At 33.1% G+C, this 19,363-nt stretch overlaps 1 protein-coding gene across 1 annotated transcript; it reads left to right on the top strand.

The window, feature by feature from the left end:
- The first annotated feature begins 2,464 nt into the window (after nt 1-2,464).
- On the top strand, nt 2,465-3,436 carry LOC100021101 (olfactory receptor 5L1-like). The gene has a single exon (XM_001373329.3). The coding sequence runs from the start codon at nt 2,465-2,467 to the stop codon at nt 3,434-3,436; it is 972 nt and encodes a 323-aa protein (XP_001373366.3).
- The last annotated feature ends 15,927 nt before the right edge of the window (nt 3,437-19,363 follow it).

Genomic DNA, 19,363 nt, shown 5'->3' with positions numbered 1-19,363 from the left:
ATTAAAGGATAAATAATTGTGTTTTTTAAATTTAAAATAATTTTAAAATATCTTACAGAAGGAGAAATATTATAATTGGGCTCTCCTTCTTGAGTTCTTCTTGATAATGTTTTCTCTCCCTCTTTCATTACAGAATTCATATGTGAAGATTTATTTTCTGCTGCAATACATGGAAAATGAATATTAGGTAATAGTGATGGTATTAAAATATCATAAAACTAATCCTTCACAGACATATAATTCTTTAAGATTTTCAAAATTTTCATCTTTTCTCAGTCTTAAGGGAAGAAGTTATGATTAGAGGCAAGAGTCAGGATCTATAGCTTGAGAAGCCACCAGAGAAAAGGCCCATTCATAGTTGAAGTATATCCAAGATCAGCGAATACCTGGATATGTGTCCAATGATGTATCTGGATTTTCATCTAAGACTTCTTTTGTGCCCAGAAAGGTGTAAAGACATGACTTTTAGAATTCTGCATACACAAACAGATTCACAATTCGAATCTCCTTCTACTCATCCTTCAGATAATTCTATGTACTTTTGGTTAGCCCTTAACTTGGAAACATCCCAAAAACTGTCCTTAATTAACCAACAAGAGACCTACCTCTTACCTACAGGTTAGCACATTGGACTGATTTTTTTTTTCATAGTATAAACATATAACATTTTTTTCCAGAATGGTTACTAACTAATTATGTAAACTACAAAAATATTTACTGCTATTTACTGGACGTCATTTTTCAAATTTAACTGAGGGAATTAGATAATTAACTGCTATATTTCCTTCCCATTTTAAATATACAATTTTATGATTCTTTTCTAATCAAGTAAGTTGAAAGTAATAGTTTCATGGTTTCTATTTCCCTTCCTTATTTTCCTCTCAAACTGTATTCATATGCAGGTCAAAGGGAGACTCACTATTTCTAGCATAAGGAATTCTCCCATTTTCCAAAATGATGCAAGGCTATGAATATAACATGATCCCCTAAAGAAGTCATTGTAAGTCGTTACTTATTTATTTTCAAACATCCAAGACAGAAAAGGAATATATTGAACAATAATCTTAAAGATACTTAACCTCTAAAGGATATGATATTCCAATACATTATGTGGGGTACAGTATAGATACACATATAGTTGGCATTTACATAGAGCTTCAAGGATTAAAGAATTCATTTCATATTTCTTTTATTTTAATGCCACAATAACTCTATAAAATAGATGTGGTAAACATTAATATCTCCATTCTGTACCAGATGAATCTTGGGGTTCAGAAAATTTAAATGACCTGAGAATAATCAATTAAATGAAAAATACTGGAATTGGGATTACAACACAGGTACTCCCTGAAGGGATTAGACTAGATGGACTCAAAGAACTCTTCCAGTTCTCAAGCTTTGCACCTATGCTCCTATGATTCCAAATCTTGTATTATTTCCTTGATAACCTCACATGCCTTTATGTAAGCAAAAAAGTATGATATATGTATATAAATAATAAATGCATTTATATGTATACATAATGTGTTTGTCTGCCAATATGTATAGATATGTGTGTATAAAACCTTAGGATGAAATAGGCATAGTATAATAAAATTTCACATCATGTGTTTGACAAAGGAAATTGAACTTGATGTGATTACTAAATTAGATAAAATACCATCTATTAGATCCTAGAGTTGATCCCAGGGTCAAATCCAAAGATTTTTGATTGATTGAAATTTTTGATGGAGAAATTAAATATATGTATATATATATATATATATATTTAGCTTTATTACATGCATGAGGAATGCTTTATAAGTAAATTGAACTGTGGTTTTTAGAAACGGTCTTATTTTTAAGTGTGTGGTGTGTGTGTATGTATGTGGCAGGAAGAAAGAGAAAGATACAAAGATAGAGACAGAGACAGAAACAAAGATAAGGAGATATCTATAGAAAGACAAAGAGAAAGTCCAGAGAGACAAAGAGGGTTGAATTTCTTAATTTCCTTGGGATTGGCACAATCCATATTGCTAGGCTATACATGTGATTTGATCATTCAAGAAGGAGTATACTATGTGGGGTACATGCAGTCAGAGTGATATATATATATATACATATATATATATAATACAGGTAGTATTGTGTATGTATATGATCAGTCTATTTTTGTCTGTGTTCCAGATATTTTCATTATATATATGGCATATTGATCCATACAATATCTTTCACCATGGATGTTGTGCTTGATCTGGATGGTATCTCTACATGATGTGTGTATTCTCAATTCTATTTCTATGATCTTTAAAGTATAGACATCAAGATACACACATATACTGATTTAATATCTTCTTCACTAAATGTTTGTTTTCTTTGATTTTGATGTTTTTACTACTAGGACATTGTTAAAATGGCTTCTTGGACCACATAACAAAAGGATTTTTTCATTTCGGCTCTGTTTAACCTCCAATATACCAGGATAATGGAAGAGAAGGAAAATTGCACTTCAGTTACTGAATTTATGCTCCTAGGATTTTCAGATCATCCAGAACTTCATGTTTTCCTCTTCCTGATATTTCTAGTGATCTATACTATCACAGTTTGGGGCAATCTTGGAATGATTATCCTGATTAAAATCAGCCCCCGCCTTCATACACCCATGTATTTTTTTCTCAGCCACTTGTCCTTTGTTGATCTCTGCTATTCTACTATCATTGTTCCTAAAACATTGGTCAATATATTAACAGAAAACCAAGTTATCTCTTTCCTGAGTTGCATTATACAATTCTATTTGTTTTCCACTTGTGTGATTACTGAAGTCATATTGCTGGCAGTGATGGCTTATGATCGATTTGTAGCTATTTGCAACCCATTATTGTACATGATTGCTATGTCCCAGAAGTTTTGTGTCCAGCTGGTGTGTGGTTCATATATTTGTGGTACAGTGTGTTCTCTTATTCACACATGCTCAGCCCTTAAGATATCTTCTTATAGATCCAATATCATCAATCATTTCTTCTGTGATCTACCTCCACTCTTATCTCTATCCTGTTCTGATGTCTCCATCAATGAACTACTGCTTTTCATAGTGGCCAGTTTCAATGAGATCGGCACCATCATGATTATCCTAACCTCTTACATATTTATCCTCATCACCATTCTGAGAATCCCTTCTTCTGAAGGCCGGCGCAAAGCCTTTTCTACCTGTGCCTCCCACTTCACAGCCATTGTTGTTTTCCATGGTACAATTCTTTTTATTTATTGCAGACCAGGATCTGGAAATACCCTAGATTCAGATAAAGTTGCTACTATATTTTATACTGTGGTGATACCAATGCTAAATCCTCTTATCTACAGTTTAAGGAACAAGGATGTAAAAGATGCCTTCAGGAAAGTAATAGATTCCAAAAAAATGTCTCTGTGTCCAAAATTGGGTGGAATAAGAGAACATTAGGATTCTGTGTCAATGTCAATGAACAGTTTTGGCTTACCTATGAATTAGCTTTCCTTGTACAATCTCATACTTTGTTATCTTTTATATAGTCCTATAATCATATTTAATTTAAAGGTACGGAAAATAAAAGGTCATTGTGTAATTAAAGATAAAATACTGGACTTGTGGTCACAAGGTCTGCATTTTAATTCTTCTTTGTATCTTTATTAGATATGTGACTCTGACCAAGATACTTAGCATCTCTCTCTAGATTTTCCTTATCTTTAACATGGGGTAAATAACTGTTGTCCTGGCTTCAAGTCAATAAATTTTAAATAACATACATTTATTAAGAAATTTAAAAATTCAGTGTCTAGTGTTATCATATATATTTCTCCTTTTCTTCCTCTTCTTTCCCCAATTCATCTTTGTGATAACTAATAATGACATAAATAGATATCATCTATTAATGGTACATGAATAGATCTATCAGTCAGTCCCTTCATTACTGTATATTCATTTATTTCTACCTATTTAGTTGTTTAATGGAAACTTAGAAATACTGATCTAATGGTTAATATATAATTTGATATTTTTTCAATTTAATCCCTGCTGGGTACATGCAGCATCAAGCATAATAATAGGGGTTGTAGGATAATTTGTTTTGTCTATACATTTCCTTATATAATCCATTACATCCCCAAACTTGGAGATATAACAAATGGTATGAAAGAAAACAAATAACAAAGAAGAGTAAACTCTGTAATTGGTATAATGCATTTCAAGTCCTGAATGGATCTAAGATTTCATCTATAAAAAGAATCTTTTCATCAGGGTAGCCCACAATCCATATACACTTTTAATAAACCCTAAACCATTTTAAAAATAAGAGATGTGCTATTTGTGAATGTGCTGGGAAATAAGGATACAAAGAAAAAAATATGAGTTTAGTGTTAGTGTCAAAAATTTGAATTATATCAAGAATTCCAAATAGTAACTAAACAATTTTTATTAATTGGCAATATAGAAATTTGTTTTATCACCTTCAATGTATCATGTAATGATTGTGATTGGTTCTGGGGTTACAAATATAAATGTGAAAGAGTGCCCACCTTCTAAATGTTGATATTCTAATATATGATAAAACATCTACGTACCTGTAGGAATATAGATAAGATGCATACCAAGAAGTTATATGGTATCTTTAGAGTGGGAAATATTAGCATGCAGAAGGAGGTAGGCCATGAAAGACCTTTGCAGGAGATAATGCCTAAACTGATCCTTGATAAAATAAACTCCACTAAGCAGAAGATAGGACAGTGAATTTTCTATCCATGAGAGCTAGTGACTGGAAAGATATTGAGTTGAAATATCTGAGAAAAAAAAGTAGATCAAAATAACTTGACCTTAGAATATGTTGCAGTAAATTGTATTTGAGAAGACAGGAAAGTTAGAGAAAATATTTAAAAAAATGTAATTATGAATAATACACATATGCAGGATAAATACCAGATATTTATTCTATTAAATATAGAAAAAATAATGGAAAAGGATCAATAGTCATTGGAAAATGAGGAGGAATGATGAGGGTTGAAGGTTGAGCTTAAACTATATCTTGAAGGAAGCCAAAAAAATGTCAGATACAGAGGTGAGGAAGGGATTTCATGGTAGGATGGAAAGGTGTTCATTCATCACAATGGCACAAAGACAGGAAGTGAAATTTAATGAGTGAGGAACTGAGACAAAACTATTTAAATGTCCTACAGAATTTGAGGTGGAGAGTATTCTTTGTCAAAATTGAAGAAATAGGTGAGAACTCCATTTTGACAACTGAAATGAATTCACTGAATGCCTACTATTCATTAGGGTCTATTCTTGACTCTGAGTATAGAAATTCAATGAACATACCAACAAACATAGAGTTTAAATTGTTTTAGAAAACATATTTTATCTGTTAGTCTAGAAGAACTAGGTAAACACTATAGTTTAGTTAATTGTGATCAAATGTGTAAGTTTTAAAAATCACCATGGAATCTCATTAGAGAATGGAATGAAGAAAAAAAAATAAAAAAGATTAAGACAGAGAAACCAATTAGAGACTAATTGAAATAGTCCAGGAAAGAGATTCTGAGTCAAATGTGTAAGATGAACTTCCAGAGCAAGGGGAGATTCATAATTGTGGGGAAACCGTATAATGGCTGGAACTCAAGGATTCTACAACTAATTGATTAAGTGAGGTGAGGGAGAGTAAGAAGATGAAATTAATGCTAAGATGATTAGGCTGTTAGAATGAATGAATAGTAATTCCTGCCAAAGGATTAGAGGAGTTCAGGTGGAGGCATAGGGAGAAAGATAAAGAGTTCTCTTGGAAATATGAACTTTAATTCATTCAGTTTGAAATGTCTGAAAAATGAATGCTGATTTGAGATAGAGACTCAGAGAAAAGAGTAGAATGGAAATTATCCTGAAAGAATCAGACTTAAAGAAAGGAATAAAAGAGTAATGGGAGACATTATCATCTTATAAGACTTTTAAATGTCTTTCAATGATTCTTCACAGATTATCTATATAGTGTTCTAGATGCCTTGTTTAAATTTGTTAACTTACTGTTGTTCTATTGTTCTATCAATCATTACAGTTCTTTTGGACAGAATTTTGAAAGCATAATATCTAAATCATTGAATCTAAAACTCTTTGTCCTACAAGACACATTAAAATTTCTTGTTGAAATCCATTGAATTAAATTATGATCCAACCACATTTTCATACTTGTAACCTATTCTTTGTATCCCCTAAAGCAGGCATGTAAAATGATTTTGATTTTACTGATTACAGTAATCACAGAGTGACTAGCTACTTGCCAAACCTTCCAAAGAGCTGTCATTTGTAATGCCTAGATATGTCTCTCTCATGTTTCTGAAAATCATGAAGAATAAATTGCCTCATAAATATTATTCATTCTTGTTAAGGATATGCCATTTCCCCAGGTGGCTGATTCTTTGGGGACCTGACAATCAGAAGAATATAGGTTTGGGAGCCCATTGAGTAATCTTATCAAAGGAAGTCTGTTTAAGAAAATCAAGAGTCAAATATAACAAGTTCCAAATTTTCCTTAGAAACTATGGATTACATTTGGGATGTGGGAAGTAGTATCCTTGATTTAAGGAGATTCAACACAGCCCAAGAAAACTCACATTTTCCACCGAAAACTCATCCATCTAATATAACATTCACATTACAAAGAAAGAAGATAAACAGAAAGGTGGTAACTTGGTAAGTACTCTGGTTTTGGGATAGCTCCTAAAGCAAGACATGAGAGTCTTTTAAAAAATAAATTTGAGGCACCTCCATTTATTACATAATGGCTCTTTTTTCTATTTTAATTTAAAATTTATTTTCCCGAATATTTGCACACAAATACATACATGCACACTGTGCATAACTTGATTAATTATATAACTTTCCAGAGGAGAAAGATAAAGCAATTTATGACATCTAACCATAGGAAATACCTTTAAGTGAAACAAAGAAAAATTGATACATTGATTTATGGGAAGTGAAGTTTACATCACAATGCAGTACACCATCAAAAATCCCTGGCATGTAGTCAAAATCGCTGTATATAGGAATAGATTTCCTAATCTATTATAGAATTGAAATAGCCTCTATGGTTCTTTACAACTATAAATCCCATTATCTTTTGATTAGCAACAAAGGAGTTCTACATTTTTTGGGAGGGGCGAGGGGAAAGTAGATTCTTGTCCTTCATTTGTTAGTCTTAATTTGTGAATTCTGATGAAAATATTTAATCAGCCAGTCCCCACTCCCCAAAATGAGGTTAATCATACATTCTCTATATAATACTGAGTGGTTATGAGGGACAAATGATATAAATAACATGCAAATGACTTGATCCAGACTTGGGGGTATATGGATATAATATTTGTTAATTGGTGAGGCTGAGGCTGTTGAATTTCTTATAATCAATAATATATGATCAATAGATATGTCTAATGTCATGTTGTTGTAGGAAAGAGAGCCACTTTTTTATGAGGGCAAAATGATAAATGCTTTGTAGAGAACAATTTATCTAACAATGAAATTAAGAGTTTTTGGTTATAGCTACAATATATATAAAAATAGTATTTCATGACAAGAATCTAATACTTAAGCTGAAGAGTGTTTTAGACTAGAGAATAGGTATTCTCACTGTACCATGCACTACATAGACCACCTCTGGGAAATATGCTGAATTATGAATACTATATTTAGGAAGAACATTAAAAATCTAAAGAATGGGGCTAGTTATGTCTACACACATTTTGGACTCCCAATTACTGGAGAATGATAAAACCAATAGATTGCTTGAAGTCAGAAGTTTTGAGCTATAGTAGATTTAAGTCAATATGATTTCTTCATTAATTTTGGTACTTTGGTACTTTTGGTACTTTGGTACTTTTAAATTCTCAGGAGTTGAGAACCACAAGGATCTTTATGGAAGAGCAAAGTGGCCAAGGTCAGTAGAAGACAGGTCAAAGCTTCCAAGCTGATTGTTAGTAGGGACAGGTCCCTGTGCAACCACTTCAATTCCAATTTGGCAGTGCTGAGATTAGAATTGAGAGATCTGGATTATAACAACAATGATTTTAAAAGCATAAAGGGAAAACAACAACAATTTGCCTTTCCTGATCTAAACCATTCATAATCTCTCCAAGCCATAGCAAAGTTAAGAAATCTGAAGGAAGCAAAAAAAGTTTTTGTTTTTTTTAACAAAGTCAAAGTTACAAAGTAAATGCACTATGTATATATTATGAGTGTTGCCCATATGAGAATACTTTTTGTCCTCCATTATTTAATAATAATTTTAGTGTTGTGACCTAATCTAAATTAATTTTGGTTGCCAGGGAATATAAAAAAAAATACCCAAGTCAGATTGGAAATTTATGGTGGTTTAATTAATATAGAGGGGTAGAATTAAGGAGAAGAGAGAGGGAAAGGTATAGGATTTTTCTCACCTTCCCTGTGCCAGGGGGAGTTCAAAGTCCTCCACCACGAGGTCTTTGAAGATTAGAGGCTTTTTCTAAGTGGATGGTGTTTGGAATTTAAAGGAGAAAAGAATCAGCCTAAATTCTGAGAGAGCTCAGAGAAGACTCCTCACTTGAACTAGGTTACTAGGCTTCTTCCAGTATAGTATTAAGGAAAACTCACCGCTAAGCCAGAAAATAGCTGCCACCATGCCACAATGCCAAAACACCCAACACGCTGCCATCAGCCACCTCTCTGCTGCCAAAAAGATCAGAGAGAGGAAGTGACGCAAAATATATAAACAGTTTTTAGATCACTTTCCAGCATCTTAAATGTACCAATAGTAGCTTAACCTTGACTGAGGACAGCCCAGGGGTCTGTCAGTTGTTTCTGATTTGTCATTTGTTAGCACATGTCTGTCATAGGCCATCCTACTAAATACTTTATCCTTAAGTATGGGTGTAGACATTCTTGTTTTTGTTAGACTAATTAGGGAGGAGTAATCTAAAGTTCACAATCCCCCCTGATGATGATTGGGAGACTAGACTCCCCAGATGATCACTAAACATAATCACTCTGCACCTCCAAATTTTCTAACTGCAGATACATACTTAATTTTACCTTCTAAGAGGAAACTACAATAATTAGAAAGAAGAGGGAAATGGAAGAAATACAGAAGGCAAAACCAATGTTTGCTGGGCGTAGTGACAAAAAACAATGAGGGAACAGTCCCATTTTGGCATAGGAGTATACATTCAAATAAATGTTTAATCAAATGTGAGTTCAATCAAACACACCCAAAGTTCATTCTGGATCTTCTTAATGTAGTGTGTGTTTTATGGCATCTTTCTGCAACAGTTCATTCTCTTGATATAGGAGTTAGCAATCTTCTTCCTTGAAGATCTTTTCTTGAACAAAATTTCAAAATCTTGGATTTTTATTAAAATACAATCACCCCCTGAAGTGAGTGTTAAGATTCATCCAGTTTAGCTCAGGATGTATGGCTGAGGTATGTAATTGTATGAGTGAATTATCAAAATAAGAGAAAAAAATTGAAAAACAAAAACATAAAGAAAAAATGTAAGAAAGTTAAACTTTTGGGAAAAAGAAAAAAATTCAAAATCAGAAGCAAAATATCAAAATCTTTTTTATATAAAATATTGAGCAAACAAGAATAAATTCATAATAGACCCTAATACAGGTCCAATTTAAGGTAATTTCTATCCCACAAGTATGTAGGACAGAATGCAGTAATATATCATTTACCCCTTTGCAGCCAAGATTACAGGAAGTTGCCATACTATGAGAAGAAAAAGAACTAGAATGTTATTTTGATAGGGAAATATCATTCCCTGGTCTGATTTTTTGTCATTCTCAGGGATATGGGGAGCCAGGATGACAGTCAAACTTTAGTACTTGTCTGAGTACTTCACAAAGAGTATAGATACAAGGAAATCCTACAACTTAACATATGTCAAGCATCGAAACCTCGAATCTCACACTTTTTTACCTCTGTGCTCTTTTTGGCACTATTTAGATTAAGTCTGTGCTCCTTGTTTTTATACCATTTTCTAGAATCAGACACAAACATTAATCACAGTCCCATAACATTTTATCAATAAATGGCAGGTTCCCACAGTTTAAGGCTTTGGGGCATGCATTGATATTATTGCAAGTATATTAAACTTATATTACTGTAGAAAAAATAATATTAATTGTATGTACCTTTAGTACAAGAAATGAGAAAAAAGGGAAAAAAATCAAATATTCTAATCAAAATAAAAGAAAAGCAATAATAAAAATAAGGTGGGAAAGAAAAATATCAAGAATTCAATGTGTTCTCGAAAAACAGCATCTAGTTGTCAATGGATTATTATCTCCAATGCATGTGATAGGATACAGTCAATAAGTCTCAACAGAAGATTCTCTTTTTACATGTGAGCAATGAATCCAAGAGTCTTCTTCTCTGATCTTTATAGATATTGGAGTAGTTAACACTATTTGAAATGGCCCTTCCCAGGAAGGTTGAGTTGTTCCCAGTATGCTGGAAATTCTTAATTTCTTAATTTCCAGTATGCTGGAAAATCTTAATGTACACCTTGTCTCCTGGGTTCAGGTCATGAAGTGAAAAGTCTAGTGGTCTGGCTTGTCTGGCAGCTCTGGATTTATGGAGTTCATGTAGTTTGTGTTGTAATTCCTGTATATAGGAAGCAATACTAGTATCTTCCCCTAATAGTGATGTATATGCAGGGGGAAAAGGCTTAGCCTGTATAGGTGGATGTCCGAAAAGCATCTCACATGGTAAGATGGATAGGTTTCCTGTAGGCCTGCTTCTAAGATTAAATAGGGACAGCGGGGAATTTCAGGCCATTTTAAATGTTTCTCAGTGCATAATTTGCCAATCATAGTTTTAAGTTCTCTTTTCATTCTTTCAACTTGGCCTGAGTGTTGGGGATGATATGGTACATGAAATTTGGGAGTTATCCCCAAGCAGAAATTTATCTGATTTAGGACAGAATCAGTAAAATGACTTCCTCTATCTGAATCAATATGTGCAGGCAGGCAAAAGTGAGGAAAATTTTCTTTTAAAAGTATCTTAGCAACAAAAGTCACTGTGGCTCGGGGTGCAGTAAATGCTTCCAGCCATTTGATCAGTTGATCTACTATGACTAGATAAAATTTATAACATCTGGCCTTTGGAATTGTTATGAAATCTATCTGTAGGTGATCAAAAAGTGTGTAAACCAGATGGCACCCACCAAAGGCTTTGCTATGAAAGGCGTGTTGGTTATATGCTTGACAGGTAAAGCAGGCTATACCCACTTTAAAGGCTATAGTAGTTATACCAGGGGTTATCCATATTCTCTTAACAGAGTCCACAATACCCTAGATACCAAAGTGAACATTTTTATAAATCAATTGGCAAATTTCATGATGGAAACTTCTAGGGAGCATGGGTTTTACTTCAGATGACACCCAAACTCAATTTATCTGTTTTGCCCTGAATTTTTGGAAAGTGATAAATTTAAGTCATCAGTGGTTGTTAATGTTACAATTAATTCAGGCTCTTCTATGGCTGCTAGCTTTGCAGCGGCATCTGCTCAATCATCTCCTCTAGAGACAGGGTCAGTGCCACCTGTATGGGAAGAGCAATGAAGTACAGCGAGGGCTTCAGGCAGCTGGAGAGCAGAAAGAACTTCATTAATATTTTCTGAATTAGCTATAGGTTTTCCAGCTGAAAATAAAAATCCTCTCTGGAGCCATAGCATCCTGACTGAGTGACTTATCTTGACGCATGATCAAGCTCTAACTGTTTCACAATTCCTGGTTTCACTGTTGTCATGGTCATAGGAACAAATGGTTTTCTTTTTTCCCTTCCATGAAGGGCAATCTTCCCATGTCTTGTGCAGACACCCCCCCCCACTTCCCAACTCACAGGTGTGTTTGAGGCTTGTTATTTACCCTCCACATGGTTTGCCTTGACTAAAAAGATGGTTTACTGGAGTATGATTTCTGCACATACTACAGCTCTTTGCAACCACAGGTGAGAGCTGGGTGTGAGGTGGACACCAAAGGAGGAAAGCAGCTTTAAACAAGGCTCAGCAAGCCCTCACACCAGAGCCACTAGTCTTCCATAAGCATCTATATATAACACCTTCTTTATAGCAAGTTTTATCTAATATAGATATTTTGAAACTTCCCTGCTGTTGTTCTCCCATAATATTCCTAACAAGAACAGACCTTCAAAACTATACCTATTTCAATATCAAATCCTGTGGAAGTGAATCCACCTGTATTATAAATTCCTCTCTGGGGCTAAGAAATCATGATGGGTTGCAAAATGAGTAAAAACAAACTTTAATCCACTTTATCTAAGTGGCTTCAGGGCATATTTATCATCCTATGTAGATATTCATGAGGATATCAGAGTATAAGCACCTTTCATCTTTTCTTATGATTTATTGTACCCTTATCATCACTACTACCATATCACTTATATATACATTCATACCACTTAGCACTTTCCCTCCCTGTGTGGAAATAATCATCACTATTGTAAATGACATGGAAGTAAAATAATTTGTCATTTCTTTTTCATTTTTCTTGAGTGCTTGGATCAAAATTTTCTTCTCTGATCATTAGTTCCTTACATGTGTTTAAGTTCCTTAAAGATAGTGGTTGTCTAAAATTTGCCACAGATATTTTGACATATGACAACATTATTTATATTTAAAAATTGTGGGGAAAGAATGTTGAGGTTCACTCAGAATTAGAATCCTATCCCCTCCAGCTTTAAAAAATCCAAATTCCATCATGCAAGTCATCACTAGTTTATCTCTGTCAATCACATCTAGACTTTACTCAGTAAGATTTGAGAAAAGTGGAAATTCTGACTTTTTTATAAGTCTCCCAAAAGTCTTAGCTAAGTTCTGAGTTATAGAATCTTAACCTGGAAGTATGATTTTTTTGAGACATCCCTTATGTTCAACAACATTTTTGTCTCAGCATTCTACAGGCACAAAGTTTGGCTCATTTTAAATTCATGCACTTTTAAATACATTACAGTAGGTCCTGGTAGAAATGGAGCCTATCACTAATTGTGTTGCAGAGAAAGCAAGTGAGAAATATAATATTTTATGAATTTTATTAGAAGCCTAAAATATTAGTAGTAGTGATGGTGTTTGCAATACCGGTAGAAACAACAGTGGTCATATTAGTAATAATAATAATTTTCCATTGAAAATTGCCTTATTATTTGCAAAGCACATTACAGATGTTGCCTGTAAAAGGATACATATAAAAGGATAAATGATGTAAAAAGATACGTGTAAAAGGATACACTGAAAAGGTAAGGGGTAAATGAGTCAGAAGATCCATCCACTGTCATCTGGGAAAAATAGAAAGTGGGAAGCCATAAAAATGAATAAAATATAAACTTTATAATTTTGTTTAAACACCACTGAGTTGCCCATGGTGACATATATGGAAGGTGATGTTGCCCTGCAAAAGGAATTTGAGACAGACCTCAGCCAAAGAAAAAAGGCACACTCATTCTGTCATATGGCAATTAGAAAACTAAATATTTCTACTGTCAAATATATGAAGATTCATTTATAAATAGTGTCATAGTTAAAATATTTTTTTCCTGTTACTTGTTACTAAGACAATTATTTGTTCTAAGTCTCATTTTCCCTTATATGTAAAATGAGATGGATGATTGTTTCTAATTACATCTAGGACTCTGTCCACTGGATCACTGGATACATATAGCTGCCTGATTGCATGTCTGAGAAAGTACCAGGTAAAAGAGGGATTAGTGTGACTTTCTGCCAGGTAATGACAAGTTTCATAAAAAGAGAAGGAGGCTTTAAGTCAGCGAGCTAGAACTTGTTTTAAGCCTGAATAGCAATGGACATAGGGATAGGTCGTATACATCCTCAGATTCAGTTTTCTCTCTTGAAGTAATGAGTTCCATTAGATCAAAGGTTATTATAAAAGTGATGTGATGGGCCCCTTTGACAAATTTATAGAGCATATTGACTCTTTTCCATAGTAATATCTTTAAATGCATATATATGTATACATACAATTAAAAATGAAACCAAGAGTATTGAAATACATTTCAAATATATCTCTATCTATGTATCCACCCATCTATCTATCTATCTATCTATCTATTTATCTATCTGGATCTACTGATGTTTTGATCTATCTGTAATCCCATCAATAAAAGGAAGACTTTCAGACTCACTAGAAATAATAGTGTGAGCAGCTAGTTTGTACAGTGAATACTGTTGGGTCTCATGCTAGGAAGACTCATTTTCCTGAGTTCAAATCTGACCTCAGACACTTACTATCTATGTGACCCTGAGTAAGTCACTCAAGCCTGTATGCCTCAATTTCATCCTGTATAAAATGAACTGTAGAAGGAAATTGTAAATCCTTCCTGTATATTTACAAGAAAACCCCAAGTGGGGTCACAAAAAGTGGAACACAATTGAAAACAATTGAACAAGAAACAAAAATATCTTGAACAGTTTAGATATTCTACAGTCAGATGAATATGCCCAGATCTTGAAGGCTGAAAAGACCTTCTTAATTACTTTAGTCTTGAATTAAAAATAAATAAATAAAATTTTAATTTGCAAGATTTTCCTTTTCCCCCTCAAAATTCTAAGCCATAGAATACTCTAATCTTTGTATCATGTTGCCCAAAACATATTTTTTTTCTTTTTTTCTTCATTGCCACAGCTAGTGATAGTTTTATTTTTTTTAATTGTTTCTCTTATTTTGTCTTTTTATTTGTCTTTGTGAGTATCCAAACTAAATCTCATAGTCTATACTGTGGAAAAATGAGTATCAAATTTTCTAATTGCCTTGGAAAGATTTTGCTTTTTTTATGTGTTTATTTTTTGAGGCAATAGTCTACCAATTCTTGATATTCACTTATTTCTATGTGTGTTTTGACTCCACTTTCCTTTTCACTTAACTGAGGCTAATCTTATTTTTTGTCTTGAATTAGCCTCTATTTTCCCAAATCAACAGCTATTTAAATATCATGAATAATAATCTAAGTGTGCTAAGAAATAAAATATTTGTATTATTGTATTCTTATTTTTCCTTGGAGTAATATCCCTTAAAATACAAATAATATCATAATATGTATGAAATAAATATGTATGACCTAATATTTAGCATTTAGCTAGTAGATAAGAAATTAAAGATGGAGAAACCAGGCTAATATGATTTTATCTGCTCAATATTAGATATTTTGAATTAATTTATCATCAATTTAATTCCATCCACCATTGATATCAAAAATGAAACTAAATTAAAATTATTATTTATCTCCTGTAATTCACAAACCTCCATGTATATCATAATCTTAAAAATATAACAGCTCTCTTCTTCAGTTATAAGAAAACTGGGTATAAAGAGTTTTGCATTTTTATGTCAAAGGGTGATGGTGTAAAACATTTTTCAAAGTTAGAAGTAGCACATAAATGTGTACTTTAACAATCCAGATTTCAGCTCACCTAAAGGAACTATAAAAGGGAATTCTTAATCCCTTTCTCCAATTTACTAGGGACCTGGAAGTCCTTTTACCATAGAGATGTGTAAAGATATACCTACCCACAGTGAAAGGAAGTAGAAATCAGAGAGACAGGAAGTGAGGTAAGAGGGGGAATTATAAAAGGCCAGTGGGAGGAATTAGAGGGGAATTTTGGATCTTTTTGGAGTTGGAAGTTGGTCATTGGGGTTGGTTGCTAGTGGTGTGGGTTGGTGATTAATTGGTGCTTGTGAGCTAAGCTGAAGGGGAATCAACTGGATTTTCTTCTAGAGGCAGTGATAGGCAGTTATAGATAGTTACAGGATAGGTAGTCAAGTATTAGGCAATTTATTTCTCTACCTCTTTCCTTTATTTCCCTCCTTTTTATTATATTCTCATTAAAACTATAATTGTTAAAAGCTTCTCTCTTATTTTGTCATACTCCTAATTTAAACCTTACAGAACCTTAAAGAAATAACAGTTTGAAGACTGCTAGGAAAGAGAGGAATTTTCTAGGCCATATCCATTGTATTGAAAAAAAAATTATGTTTAACCCTGGTGGACAAGAACATGAATTTAAAAAAACAAATTTCTGTCAAGTCTGGAAGGTTAAAAAAAGCCAAGTACTCAATTATATCATGTTTGTCATAAAATTCATACAAGCTTTTTGTGGGGAGAAGAGTATAAAAATTTTGTTTCAGATCACCAGAAAGTGTGTACATTTGTTTTGGTTGCCAATTTGCAACCCACAAAGGATCATAATTTCAGGAGGATACTTGGGGGACTCAATTCACAGAGGAAGAAAATGAATTATAAAATCCCTTGCCTTTCAAACACAGAGAGATTTTCTGAGTGAGAGAATCAGATATCTCTTTCTCTACCCTATAGATTGGCTAAACAGTGTCAACCTATTTTGGTAAGTAAAAATTAAAGGATAAATAATTGTATTTTTTAAAATTTAAAATAATTTTAAAATGTCTTACAGAAGGAGAAATGTTATAATTGTGCTCTCATTCTCGAATTCTTCTTGATAATGTTTTCTCTCCATCTTTTATTACAGAATTCATATGTGAATATTTATTTTATGCTACAATATATGGAAAATGAACATTAGGTAATAGTGATGGTATTAAAATAACATAAAATCAATCCTATTATCAAAGGATAACCTTCAAAGACATATAATGTTTTATGGTTTGAAAATATTTTTATCTTTTCTCAGCCATAAGGGAAGAAGATATGATTAGAGGCAAGAGTCAAGATGTATAGCTTGAGAAGCTACCAGAGAAAAGGCCCATTCACAATTGAAGTATATTCAAGATCAGCTAATACCTGGATATGTGTCCAATGATGTATCTGGATTTTCATCTAAGACCTCTCTTTGTGCCCAGAAAGGTGTAAAGTCATGTCTTTTAGAATTCTGCATGCACAAACAGACTCACAATTTGAATCTCTTTCTACTCATCCTTCAGATAGTTCCATGTACTTTTGGTTAGCCCTTCCCTTGGAAACATCCCAAGAACTGTCCTTAATTAACCAATAAGAGCCCTACCTCCTACCTACAGGTTAGCACATTGGACGGATTTTTTTAAATAGTATAAACATGTAACAAATTTTTGTAACAAAAATATTTACTTCTATTTTCTGGATCTCATTTTTCAAATCTAAATGAAGGAATTAGATAATTGCTACAATTCCTTCCCATTTTAAATATACAATTGCATGATTCTTTTTTAATCAGGTAAGTTGGGAGCCATAGTTTCATGGTTTCTGTTTCCCTTCCTTGTTTTCCTCTAAAACTGTATTCATATGCAGGTCAAAGAAAGACTCACTATTTCTGGAATAATGGATTCTCCCATTTTCTAAAGTGATACAAGTCTATAAATATAACATGTTCCCCTAAAGAAGTCATTGTAAGTCTTTACTTATTTATTTTCAAACTTCCAAGACAAAAAAGGTATATATTGAACAGTAATCTTAAAGATACTTAACCTCTAAAGGAAATGATATTCCAATACATTATGTAGTAGTAGTCTCTCAGTAACCAAGGATGAAGGTTGTCTTTGTGCATTTTCATCTATGGTGTATAGATGAGTGTGCACAAAGTCACTTGTGCGTGAAGGAGATTTAAGTGGAAAAGTCATTGCACAGAGACAGTCCCACTCTCTTGGCATTGGAAACCTGAATCAAATGGACTTCCTCAGTTGCGTTGGATGGCCGTGTTGTCTTTTGTGACACTCCACAGTGCTTTGCTGTATTGCCATCTCAGCCATTGAACCTTCTTAATGGTTTCTTCCATCTGATCAGCCAAAGCAGTCTTCACATGCTGGGTGAGCAAAGCCTTGGTTCACCAGGGGTCTAAGACTCGATGGCTACCCTCACAACATTTAGCCCGCCTGTCGAAGCTGTTGCCTGGGGTGTGGCTGCTGCCGCATTCCAGCAGCTAGTAGTAGCCACAAGTGATAGCTGGGTGTCAGGTTATGTGGAGTACAGTATAGATACACATATAGTTGGCATTTACGTAGAGCTTCAAGGATTAAAGAATTCATTTCATATTATTTTAACCATTAATAACTCTATAAAATAGATGTGCTAAACATTAAAATTTCCATTCTTTACCAGCTAAATCTTGGGTTCAGAAAATTTAAATGACCTCTGAACAATCAATTAATTGGAAAATACTGGAATTAGACAAAATACAACACAGGTATTCCCTGAAGGGATTAGACTAGATGGACTCAAAGAACTCTTCCAGTTCTCAACCTTTGCAGCTATGTTCCTATGATTCCAAATCTTGTATTCTTTCCTTGATAACCTCACGTGCCTTTATGTAAGTAAAAAAAGTATTATATATATGCATATAAATAATATATGTATATATATATTTGGTATGTCTACCTATATGTATAGATATGTGTGTATAAAAATTTAGGATGTATGTAGGATAGATGAAATAGGCATGGTATAATAAAATTTCACATGATGTTTTTGACAAAGGAAATTTAATTTGATGGGGCTACTAAACTAGATAAAATCCTACATATTGGATCCTAGAGTTGATCCAAGGGTAAAATCCAATGGTATTTGATTGATTGAAATTGTTGATGAAAAAATTAAATATATATGTATATGTATGTATGTATATGTATGTATATGTATACATATATAGCTTTATTGTACACATAAGGAATCATTTATAAATAAATTGGACAGTAATTTTTTGAAACGGTAATATTTTTAAGTATATGGTGTGTGTGTGTGTGTATGCATGTGGGAGGAAGCAAGAGAAATATACAAAGACAGAGATAGAGACAGAAACAAAGATAAGGCGATATCTATAGGAAGACAGACAAAGAGAAAGTCCTAGAGAGACAAAGACAGTTGGATTTCTTAATTTCTTTGGGATTGGCACAATCCATATGGTTAAGCTAAACATGTGATCTAATCATTCAACAAGGAATATACTATATGTGGTACATGCAGCCAGTGATATATACAATACAGGTAGTATATATGATGAGCATATTATTGTCTGTGTTCCAGATAGTTTCATTATATATATATATATATACATATATATATATATACATACATACATATATATGGCATATTGATCTATATAATATCTATCACTATGTATGTTGTGCTTGATCTGGATGAGATCTCTGCATGGTGTGTGTATTCTCAATTCTATTTCTAAGATCTTTTAACTATAGATATCAAGATACACACAAATAATTAATATCTCTTGTATATTCATTGTCTTTTATTTTGATTTATTTCTCCTAGGACATGGTTAAAATGGATTCTTGGATCATATAACAGATGGATTTTTCATTTTGGCTCTATTTAACCTCCAATATACCAGAATA

Source organism: Monodelphis domestica, chromosome 6 (genome assembly GCF_027887165.1).
Source record: "Monodelphis domestica isolate mMonDom1 chromosome 6, mMonDom1.pri, whole genome shotgun sequence".
In the NCBI taxonomy this organism is placed as follows: domain Eukaryota; kingdom Metazoa; phylum Chordata; class Mammalia; order Didelphimorphia; family Didelphidae; genus Monodelphis; species Monodelphis domestica.
This window is presented reverse-complemented; position numbering and strand designations above follow the sequence as displayed.

What these genes read in the sequence shown, in the direction of transcription:
- LOC100021101 (XM_001373329.3), top strand. Translation starts at nt 2,465, where the DNA reads ATGGAAGAGAAGGAAAATTGCACTTCAGTTACTGAATTTATGCTCCTA.